This window comes from Aulostomus chinensis, chromosome 24 (genome assembly GCF_037954235.1).
Source record: "Aulostomus chinensis isolate RoL2024-O1b breed Wild chromosome 24, RoL_Achi_v1.0, whole genome shotgun sequence".
In the NCBI taxonomy this organism is placed as follows: domain Eukaryota; kingdom Metazoa; phylum Chordata; class Actinopteri; order Syngnathiformes; family Aulostomidae; genus Aulostomus; species Aulostomus chinensis.
The window spans coordinates 11073739-11086165 of NC_141343.1; the positions used below are offsets into that span (position 1 = coordinate 11073739).

The 12427-nt window shown below is 43.1% G+C and overlaps 1 protein-coding gene across 1 annotated transcript in view; it reads left to right on the forward strand.

Annotated features, from left to right (window-relative positions):
* Window positions 1-6802: 6802 nt before the first annotated feature.
* Window positions 6803-12427, forward strand: part of ppp1r14bb (protein phosphatase 1, regulatory (inhibitor) subunit 14Bb) — a 28699-nt gene continuing 23074 nt past the window's right edge. The window contains exon 1 of the mRNA XM_086197802.1: window positions 6803-7537. Within this exon, the coding sequence (XP_086053928.1) occupies window positions 7337-7537 (201 nt within the window). The 5' untranslated portion in view covers window positions 6803-7336. The remainder of the gene's footprint in view (window positions 7538-12427) is intronic.

The window sequence follows — 12427 nt, forward strand, 5'->3', positions numbered from 1 at the left end:
AGGGCACCGCTGCGCAACAAAACTCCATAATTTTGCTACAAAGGAGGTAAGCGTCGGACTCGTTTGAAGGTGGTCTGTGCTCCGCCATGTCCCAACATCACCAAAACTAGTTTTGCACTTCTTCTTTTGGGCACGATTACTTAACAATTAGTCAATTACTGAATATCCACAGTAACCTCTGTAGCATCATTTAGCCACTTGTTAGCCAACATCATTTTCAGGGTTTGAACCGTCTGAAAACGCAAAATCCCTCTTCGGTCTACATCGAAGACCTGCGGTGAGGCGCTTTGTTTCGAAGAAAGGAATATAGTTTCTCTTGTAGCCAATACCACTCTTAGCCACTTAGCTTAGCATTTACAAATGGAAGGAACACTGGAATAAGAGGAACAAAATTGTGCGAGGACTATGCGTGTTTTTCGTATAGCTTCCAAGAATTAACGGAGTAATTGTTTGTCGCCGCTTTATTTTTTTTTAAATAAATTTGTTGACAGATTGCTCGTGGTAAATGTTGAGACGCACTAAAAAAACAAAAAACAAAAACAAAACAGTTATAGGGAGGAATGGGAGTCAAGCAGCCGCGCTGAAAGATCATGAAGGTGCATTGTTAAACAGTCATCAGTTAACTTTCCCTCTTCAGGATATCGTGTTTTACAAAGCTTGAGAGTAGAGGAGGCTGCACAGTTACAGTCCAGTCCAAATCCTGCTGCCAGGCAACGTTACAACTTGGTCTTCTTACAAAAAAAACAACCCAAAAAAAAAAAACAACAACGCAGCAACAGATTTTTTGGCAACCATTGCTGTTCTCCAACTCCCTAACTACACTCGTCAGGAATGTGTGCTATGCTGTAGCCTGCTGACTTACTGAAAGTTTTGACCAAACCACGACGAGGAAAAGGAGATGGGATCAGAAATAAATCTGTCATAAGCATATAATTCCTTATTTGTATGAAGAAACTTCCATTGTCAAACCAGAATAGGTGGAGATGGGGAGAAAATTCACGTCTCCGGTTGGTAAAGAGACGATTTTGGAGTCAGCGGTTGAGGCAGCTGTAAGGGAAATGAATAATGGCTGCGTCATAAATGTAGAATTAAGTTACAAAGTATAACGTGTGTTTTTCACTCAGCTTCGTAGTGCTTGGCTCCGTGAGAGCTCTCACCAGCTCCAGATCTAACGAGTGTTCTCTGGGACAAAGACGGAGGGCCTCAGCTGTGACATCAACAACACATGAATGAGTAAATAAAGGAATGCTAATATGAAATCAATTATTAAGTATGAAGTAGCTAAGATTTTATCACTTGTTTTTAAGATTTGAATAGGAGTGCTTGACTCCTTGACACCATCTTTTATTGTGACACTCGGGAGTTCATTTCTTTTACTGTTGTTCTCTTCGACTGACTGTTTATCAAGCCTTCATATTTTATTCGCCTTTTAGAGCATGTTCGGCAGTTTGGTAAACCGCAGTTCTTTTTAAATGTGCTTGACCCGATACTTCATAATGACCGTTCCTATAATTGATGAAATCGATAGCTTGTGTAACCTGTCGTTCGAGCCACTGCGTTTCTTTGACCCTCCTTTTCCGCAGCGGCTCTGCAAAGAATCTGAGTTTTTCGCAACTAAGGATGACGGTGCCACAGTTAAGCACAAGTTTCGACCTGAATTGTGTTCCGGTTTATCGGAAAAAAAAAAAAAAGACGAATGTCAGTGCTGTCTTATTTATTGCGAGATTACACACGCTTTCCTGCAATTCAAGAAGGGAATTTTGACTGTGGCACTCAAGCTGTGAGGGAGAGCAGTGTTCCTTAATACCCCTGCCTGCATTGCTGCTGCCAACTCCAGGGACTGAAGCACAACCCTGCAAACCGTGTGCCCTGACACAAATAAGAGATTGAACGGAACGAGTTCACTCCAGCGGTAGATGCTGAACTTGCTAATCATTTGTATGAAGCTGTTTTGCCACGCTATTCCCCTCCTGTCTCGTACTTCTTCTTCTTGGTTTTTTTTTTTTAAACTTACTTAACCCTCGCTCTACTTGATTTGCGCTCGCTTTGTCCTTTTATTATATCACAGTGCCTTCATTGCCAAAGCGAAGACTGATCGGAAGAGAGGTGAGAGGAAGGTAGGGACAAGCAAATATGGAAGGTGTCGGTTAATATTAGGAATACAATGAAAATAAGGGCATATTTTGGGAGATTAATGGCAGTAAAGTGGAGAGAGTGTTGTGCCAAATACAGTGAGATCTTGTTTTATTTTGGTGAGCGCTGCAATGAAACTATGAGACCTTTTCACACAGAAGTAAGGCAGTGAGATGATAAGAAAGAGGGGGAACGATGTCGGACCACAAAAAGAGCTTTGCTCGTAATAACTTGCTGATAAAGACGATTATGAAGAGAGAGACCAAAAAGGGACAACATCTCTCTCTCTCTGTCTCTCTCCCCCTCCATCCCTCCCTCCCCCTCTATCTGGTGACAGCCTGATCTTTGTCTCCAACACAAAGCCACGGAGACTCACATAGACACATTGTATAAAAACACAGACATATTCTCTGTCTCTTTCACTACCCCTGCTAAACACACACAAGAAACATACACGAGCGTGTACGATATGTGTGTGTGTGTGTGTGTGTGTGCGCACAGTCACAAACTTAAAAAAGAAAGGCCCAGTAGCAATAAATCCTTGATGACATTACACTTCAAAGACGACACCTCTCTGGAAACTAGTAGCATGTTTTGGTGTGTGAGTGCCCACCGAGGGTTTATTCCATCCCCCCCCCCAGAACAGACATTTATAATCACTGCAAATGGAGCAGACCGGGAATCACAATGTACTGTGTTGCATTCAGTTGTCCACTGTCTCAAGATAAGTTTGACTCCAGCTGCCAAATCCCCATCTGGAAGAATAGAATCCAAACGGTTTTGTTTTTTGGGTTTTTTTGTATCCCTTTTTAGCTGCCTGTAAATTGTTGCTACGCAATCCTATACTGCCATCTAGCGGTTGCATGGCAACATCACTTCTCCCCTCCTCCCAATGTCTGGATTGAGCAACATTTGGGAACGTAGATGCATAGCTTTCAAGCTCTGCTTCAGTTCTGTTTACACCACAAAGGAGCTTTTTTTCTTTAGTAGCACGAGTGAACATCGATTAAACCACTACATACCCAGTAAACTGTATTTATACTAACCAAAATACAGGTGTTTTTTTGTGTTTTTTTTTGTGGTCGTGACTGAAAAGCAACCCCATCACAAAAGTTAAAAATGGGTGCTCCTGCCAGGATTCCCAGAGAGAAAATGCACGTCATCAGGAACTTTAGAGGACTATCTCATGGAATGGCAGTCCAAAGGTCGGAACCAGTAATCAGAGGGTCTCTGATTCCCTGCTTCCTATGGAGGTCATGTTAAGAATGAGGCAACGATGAAAAGCACATCCAGAGTTATAATGTTTGAGAACTCATATTAAAAAGCGCCGAATTGAATGAACACAAGTTAAAAAAAACAAAAAACAAAAAAAACACATATATGTCATGTCAGCGCTTAAGCTCTCAACCCCACACGCGTAACAATGAGCACTCTTTATTCTCAACGCAGACGTTAATAAACGTTTGCGACTGTTCATGCTTGGGGTTGTGTTTGAGATTATTAAGCTCATGACGTCGTCTCATGCCGCTGCATCAAATACACGCTTTAACCGACACAGATTCAGTGTTTTTTTTAAACAATATGCAGGCCGTACTCTTTAAATAGGCTTTTTTTTTTTTCTAATCTTCAACCTCACAACACAAGTTTGTGTGTATGTAGCTGCGCAACTGTGACTGCATGAGTGTGTAAGTCACCTCGCGTATGCGTGTGTGTTGGTATGTCTGTGCTTACTCAACTAAAAGTTTCAGACATTCCACCTGAATAATTCATTTTTTTATGTCTTGTTGCCACGGCTGTCTGGGAAATCGTGGGCTGGGCCGTGCCTACACGCCAACATAAGTATGTGATGGTGTGACCACCCCTCATGCACGCACTAAAGGAGGAAGAAACGGAGGTATTTTGAATGTATCTCTGTCATTAAAAGTTGTGTTATTGAAGCAGCTCAACCGGAATGTTGGGCTCCCTTCTGTGACACTACCCCAGCTGACACTGGGTGACAGGCGGGGTCCACCCTGGACGGGTCGCCAGTCTGTCACAGGACCATTAGAAGCAATTAGGGGTTCAGTCTCTTGCTCAAGGACACTTTGACATGGTCACCGAGGGAGGTGAGGATCGAACCAGCGACACTTCGGTTGCTAGACTGCCTCTCCACCTCGGAACTGTTTTTTGTTGTTGTTGTTCTTAAACTGTGAAATGTAGGTGTGAAATAATGTCAGCGCACATTTCACACTTTCGAAATTGAGTTGCTTTTACTGCTGAGAACTGGTCAGGTGGGTATTCAAATACCAGGTTGTTGAAGCAGTTGGTTAGACTGCTGGGCAAACTGCTAATACTATGAAAGTGGCAAAACTGCAGTTTTCTGGCTGCAGTCTACTAAGCATTTAGTATCACAGGTAAAAAAAAAAAAAAAGTATTTATTTATGTTTTTGATAACATCTTACTTTCCCCCACCATGAGCACAAATATTGGTACTGTCTACTCTTCCATTTAAAAAAACAGTTTTGTAGGTACATACTGAAGGCATCAAATATATGAAGCAAGATGTATGGAATTATGTAGCAAAGAAAAATAGTAAAATAACTGTAGATATGTTTTATATTTTAGATTCCTTTGCTTTGTTGCCAGCGCTGCAAACCCTTGGCCTCCTCTCAATGAGCTTCATGACGTCATCACCTGAAATGGTTCCCACCTCACAGGTTCGCCTTGTCAGGGTTCATTTGTGGAAGTTCCTGCCTTCTTAAAGGGGTTGGGAGCATCAGTTGTGTTGTGAAGTCAGGTTGGTGAATCATTCAAATCATGGCAAGTCGCTAAAACCATCAAGCGCTACGATGAAACTGGTTCCCATGAGGACCCCCCAGGAGAGAAAGACCAAGAGTCTCCTCTGCTGCTGAGGATGGGTTCATCTGAGTCGCCAGCCTCAGAAATCACAAGTCAACAGCACCTCAGGTTAGAGCTCAGATTAATGCCACACAGAGTTCTAGTAGCAGACACGTCTCTACGTCAACTGTTCAGAGGAGACGGCGCCAATCAGGCCTTGATGGTCGAAAGGCTGCTAAGAAACCTCTCCTGAGGAAAAGCAACAAGCAGAGATTTGTTTGGGCCAAGAAACACAAGGAATGGACAGCAGACCAGTGGAAGTCTGTGCTTTGATCTGCTGAGTCCAAATTAGATCTTTGGTTCCACCTATCGTGTCTTTGTGAGACAGAAAAGGGGAACGGATGGTCTCTACATGCATGGTTCCTGCTGTGAAGCATGGAGGAGGAGGTGTGATGGTGGGGGGGGGGGGGGCTTTGCTGGTGACACTGTTGGGCATTCATTCAAAGTTGAAGGCAAACTGAACCAGCATGGCTACCACAGTGTCCTGCAGCGACACGCCATCCCATCCGGTTTACGTTTAGTTGGAGCATCATTGATTTTTCAACCAGGACAGTGACCTCAAACACACCTCCAGTCAGTGTGAGGGCTGTTTGACCTAGAAGGAGAGTGATGGAGGGCTGCGCCTGATGACCTGGCCTCCACGGTCACCTGACCTCAACCCAGTCTAGATGTTTGGGATGAGATGGACCGCAGTGTGAAGGCAAAAGAACCAACAAGTGCTCAGCATCTCTGGGAACTCCTTCAAGACTGTTGGAGAACCATTTCAGGTGACGACCTCATGACGCTCATCAAGAGAACGCCAAGAGTGAGCAGAGCGGGAATCAAAGCAAAGGGTGGCTATTTTGGAGAATCTGAAATAGAAAACATGTTTGGAGTAATTTTACACTTTCTTGATTACTACATAATTCCATATGTGTTCCTTCATAGTACTGATGCCTTCAGTGGGAACCTACGTTGTAAAAAGTCATGAAAATAAAGAAAAAACATTGAATGAGAAGGTCTGTCTAAACTTTGGACTGGTAGTGTGTATAAATAAAAATATTATATAATAAAATCAGATATTGTGCATCCCTTAATATAATACAACAGGAAGAGAATGATTTAGGGATGCACAATATCTGATCCCCCCCCCCAATATCTTATTAACCAATATTTATGAAAGATTGGCCAGTATCAGAGGTTTACAGTGGAATGTATCAATCGTATCTAAAATAAATGTATACATTTACATGTATTCATCCTGAAAATTAATGTGAACACATCGTTTCCTCGTCATAAACAACAGATGACGAGCAAAGGAGAAAAGACCTGCGCAAACTTGGCACACTCTTAGCAACATAATTAGAAATACCGGCCGTCGAGCCAACACAATTACATGGCTCATAGTTTACTGTCAGTATCATCATATATCCTTAAATCTGTTCTATTCTGTTTTACTTGTGTACCTCAAGTACTTTTCAGAGGTGGAACTTCTTCCCTTTTATTTAAGTCAACCAACTGAATCCGGGTTTCTGCACCTTCGCTTGGGGCGAAGCATGCGTTCACTGCGCCGCCTCTGTTTGGTGACACGACCATTTTGCCTCCGGCTCGGGAACACGCTGAGAAATAAAAAGCTATTTTGAAAAAGTCAAAAAGTTTGAGGCCACCGAAATAGACGATAGGAGTTTTGAAGCGGGGGGGGGGGGGGGGGGGTAAGACGGAGTAACTTTGATCCTTTGTGCTCGTATTTAACGGTGTTCTCTCATCATGTGTGCCGATGCGTGTTAATTGAGGGCTCTGGGTTTCCGGGGGTTGGAATGGGAAGAAGCGAGCATTTTAGTAGAGAGTAAATCAACATTTTTGTTTTTGTTTTTTTCCTCCTCACCGGCGCTACGTCGGACACTTCCGACAGAGAAAGTGAGCGCGCACGCACGCAGGACTCGTGGGGAGCGAGAGAGACGTGGGGTTTCTCTTTGTACTGATGAAGAGTTGAGGCCAGCTCTCTTTTTATATAAGCGGAGTTTGCATGCTGTAAATAGCCAAATAAGCCGGATACGCGTTACGTTTCTGCCTATTTTAACAGTCTCGTGTTATCGGGAAGCGACTTTACCGCTGTCAGTGTCCCTTTGAGCGACCCAATACGACAAAAGCGTCAAATCTTTTTTTTTTTTTAAGGGGGATTTCTTGTCATTATCAGTCCAAATTTTCCAGTGCGGAAAAGCGAAAACTCGTCCGTTCACACACACCCTTCGCCTCATTTACACGTCGCCGCTTTCACACTTCTACACCTCCGTCAAGGAGGAGGAAGGGGGATTTTTTTTTTTTTCTCCTCTAAACCTCAGCGACCATGGCGGCTGTGACAAGCCCGGAGACGAGCCCCCAACCCCGCGTATATTTCCAGACGCCGGCCGGCACCACGGAGGAGCCAGAGACACCGGTTCGGAAGCAGGGACGCGTTACCGTCAAATACGACCGCAAGGAGCTGAGGAAGAGACTGAACCTGGAGGAATGGATTATTGACCAGCTAACGGACCTCTACGACTGTGAGGTAAAGACCCCAACAATAAACGGCCTCGGAAACGATCGGACGTATCGATTAGCCGGCCCTACTGAGTAATAGGGTGCTAATAAGCTAGTTGAGCTCGTGTGTGTGTGAACAGCAATCTGTTGATAAGGAAACCTTAACGGCCCTTTGTTAATGCTACTGGCCTAGCTTCACTTGTCCTACAGCCCCCGGTACAGTGGGCTGTATGCTAGTAGGTGAACTCATCAAAACGAAAACGTGCTCAACAATGACTTAACACCGGCCATTCGTTCGTCATATTGAATTGTTGCGGTTTCTTCAACTCTGCCCTCAGGGAGAAGGATAAAGATAGTCTGCACCGCTTCATACCCAAACCTGAATCATGCTCTCATCTGATTGGTGGAAACTGTTGCAAACCGCACCTGTAAATTATTCAACCAGTATGAATGGAAATTTGGGAAATTATCTCTTGTTGACCTAATTTTGCCGTCATACAAATCATGTTAATCGGCAGTTTCACGTCAATATTTATACATTAAAAAAAAAAAAAAAGTTTGAAGGACCCATTTTACACCCCCCCCCCCGTCCTCTCTTATTGTACTGTATTGTATCTTATAGAATCAGAAGGCGAGCAGCGGGTGAGCAAGTCGAGTTTGGCTGTAATGAGTCCTCCGGCTGTCGTAGTAATTGTACATAATAGGAGCCAGTTTCACACCGAAACCCCTGGTTGTGTGCCTTTCTGCTGTAACTTGGCAGCAGCTGTGGTGTCGTTGCTGGCGTCAGTCGTTGGTAAGCTCAGGAGCTCCAGTCAACTCTACTGAGCTGGCATTGACCCATATTCTATTCCTAGCACGAGGAATATGGCGACTTAACAGGTTTGGAGAATTCCTAGTAGGCCGACTGTGAGAAAAGGAAGAACGTTTAGGTTCTTTCTTTGAATTAAAAAAACAAACAAACAAAAAAAACCCAGAAGAGAACAACTTTTTCATCTGATCTCTGTCCTGTCCCTCGCTCTGTGTCCTCCCTCTTCAATTCGCCATCATCACACAAACTAGGCATGGACATGGAATGGACTTTCTGTTGCCCTGCTGAGGTGTTTTCTGTCTTGCAAAGATAATTTAGACCCTTTAGGAAGACCTGCACCAGACCAGTCCACTGATAAACTCTGTAAATCTGACGTTTGTGAAGAGGGTTTGTCCCAAAGTCAGCATTCATCATACTTTCATTGAGTTGTCATGGGTGGGATATCCTTTCGCAAAGTCTCATAAATACGACCGAATTGCCAGTTAAGATGATTAAATGGCCCAGAGAGGAGTGTAAAACCACTGTGCTTTGAACGTCTCCCAATCAAGGATTAATACTCAAGGCCTGAGAGCTTTGCAAAGTCCGAAAAGTATGCGTGAAGTGAGAATCCCTTCAGGGGGGTGTTGTGGTGACCGAATTATTCATCGGCTGTTTTTAGAATCAATTCTAGCACATTATCATTGATATCTAGAACTATTTTTTTTTCCTCCCTCTCAATTCACTCCGTCGCATTTTCATTAATTCACTTTATTTTGCAGTCGTGAATGCTTTAATACACCGTTGCTTCATTGTGATGGTGCTTCTCAAAAACGGGGTGACAAAGCTGGCTCACAAGTGGACGCACGGTGAGCTGCCGAGATGGATTTCGGCCAGTCAGATAAATCTTAGATTTTTTTTTTTTTTTTTTTTTGGAGCGTCTCTGATGATGTGCATGTTCCTCCACAGTAGTTCCCCTCACGCCATTGTTCTAAAGCAGTCCCTGTCGAGGCTGATAGACAACAAAGAGATTAATTTACAGTTGGTTCATGGTGGAGACACATTGTACTCATGTAGACGGGAGGAAATGTGGAGCATGTGCTGTGAAATGCTGTAACCGGAGAGGCAGCCAGTCAGGGAGCACAGCGGATGTTGGAAGAACCCCAACAAAAGACCAAGAACATGTGGTGTTGATTTTACTCCTTTCGCTTCATCTTTCCCTCCTCTTTTTTTGTCATGTCTCTCTCTCTCTTTTTAAAAAAACAAACAAACACTCACTTATGTCATAATCCACCTCCCGTCTCTGTCCTTATCATGAATAAAAAACAAGTTTATTCAGCAGGGACTTCATAATAAGCTGTTCCGCATTCATATAATCCCTTTAAACATGCCACAAGCACTCGGCCAGGAGTTTCCACCAGCCAGCTTGTCAGATACTCATCTAGTCTCTTAGTCAGAGTTGCTATGGGTAATAGTGAGGGGAATGATTCCATGGCAACAAAGCTAGATAACTGTTTATGTTGATTAATCATGCTATTGAAAGACAGTTTTGCCCATTTAATCACAGAAATTCATTCCGCAAAACCCCCAAACTTCATTGGACTATATTAGAATGTAAAATTATTCATGTAATCTGTTGGCAGGGTTTTAAATACCTAAATACTGTAATGAAAAGCTGCAGAGATGAGACATGTTTTTGGGTCAACAAAGAAGTTAGTATCGCCATAGGTTCCTTCGACCAAAAGGCACACAAACGTATGAGACTTAAAGGTTTTATTTCAGCAAGATGACCCTCTAGTACCCTTTTAAAATGTCCAGAAGTTACTGTGTTTGTTAGAAGTGCTAAGCTACATTATGCTATCAACTCACCACTTGTAAAAGACGTAAACCCTTCGTGAGTGTAGTTTTTAAACTACATATTGAATTTGACAGAAAATCTTAAAAAAAAAAAAAACCACATTGAATTTGAGTTCAATGTTAATTTTCAGGTTTTAGGAGTCCTTTATTGCTCCATGGTCCCTGGTCGATTGCCTACGTCCCACAATCCCTGGTTCTTGTGTCCTCAACAATTTTGAATGCCGCTCAATTGGCAGGAAATTTTGGGATTTATAGTATTTGTAAAAATAGGGGTTACACTCAAGAACTCTGCCTCCTGCAAAAATGATCTATTTTCATTCCAGCATCCGCTTTTAATTCCAAGGTATCTGGGTTCTTTAATGTTTATGTGCCAGTAAAGTGCTGTGCCCTCTTCTTGTAGTTTAGTGTGGCTGACCAGTAGCTAAATGGTTAAAAGCATAGTGTGGGTGGACTAATCCACAAACTTCAGGGTACTACGTGGCCACACACACACACACAACCACACACACACACACACACACACACACACACACAGGCATGCACAAATACGCACAGAAATGGGGTTATGAGTGGGAACAGAGGCACGATTGGTGAGCAGGAATGCAATAAACAGAGGATGAGAGGGAAAGGAAAAAGTGGGGTTGGGAAAAGAAAAAAAGAAATAATGAAAGTGTATTTGTGACGTGCTCTTTGAACATTATATACATTCATAACGGTAGAGGCAAAAGTTCTCAAAAATCACATGTCCTCACCTTATGTTTGATTATTGGTAGCAGTAAATTAGTATGTCACCCAGAACTTCTTCTGCCCTGTGTTTTTGAATATTTCAGCTGACTACAGAATAATATATACAGCTGCAGGAAACACACTACCTGAGACTGCCTTTTTAGTAGTTTATTGCATGTGTGGACCTCCACCCAGGAGGCTATGTTTACAGTGCTGCTTGTTTGTTTTTCTGTCTTTCTGTCAATGTAATTAATTAACAGCAGCTTGTGAAACTTAGTATATGGCTTGACACATGGCCAGAGAGCCAAAATGTGGGCGGACAGTTGAACAGATAAGTTTGTAGTTTGGTCCACTGTGTGTTTTCTATGTTCTCTCCCCCCCCCCGTTGAAGTTCAGTAGTATTTGTCTTTGAAAAGTGCTGCATCGTGTTTCAAATGTACCGATAAAAGTAAAACTTGTCACGAAGGTTTTCAAAGATGTGATTTGAGTATTAAAGTTGGGTTATGAGAATGTTTCTCCAAAAGTAGTGAGCCTTTACATAAACGCTGCTTATCCGTGGTGCTGAAGGAGGCCGAAAGCTGAGAAACACACCACTCGGTACCAAAATATCAGGTAGTCTCTATTTGATAAATAGTAATATTGATGTAAACAGTTATTATGATAAGTCAGTCAGTATGTGCGTCAGTATGGATGATGCTCTGGGGAAGCAGCTGAGTGACTGAGCAACAGAGCGTCTTCACACTGGTCTGACCAGGAAGCAATGAAGGCCAGCTCAATTAATCCAATAATTTACAAGATATCATGAAATAATTAAAGGATAAGGTGAGAGAGATGGCTGTTGAAATGCTTCTTAACTGCCAAAGGCAACAGGACTTGACTCCGCTGGGGAGTTGAGGTGCCGTGCGATGTGCTGGGGAAGCAGCTGAGTGATGGAGCATTTTTGAAGCCCACGGCAGTGAGCAGAGCATGTTGGTTCAAAGCAGGAAGCAGTGGGGACTTACTCACTTCCAACTTGACCCCTCCTCGCTAAACGAGGAGACAACAGGCCTCCCCTCCCCTCCCCTCCTCACACAGCTCCCTTATGTTTGTGTCTTCAGCGTCACCGACAGTAGAAGTCAAACATCTTCTGGGGTCGTGTTAATTAGATGAGAGGAACTTCAGCTTGGAGACTCAACCAGATGTAAAAGTCAACCAAAAAAAAAAAAAAAAAAAGGGAAAACAATATCCCACACTTTGGAGCCACTTTAGTGCCAACTCTGTGTTTCACATGTGCTGCATCGCCCCTGGCAGATGTAGGAGGAAACGACACTCTTGATGCTGCACAGGCGCGTTGCAACTTGGCCTCTCAGTCAGTCAGTCAGCAACCAAAGCAGTTATAACTTCCAGGCTGATTTTCATGAAACTTGGTGGAACAGTGCAGTGTTACGTCCCAAGACACTAGTGTACGTACAGTGAAAACCTCATAGTTACCACTTTTACTGTACCTCTAAAATTAAAGGACTCTGCTCTACAGTGGATTTTAAGGTTCATAAGTCCATGTCCAAGATAGTC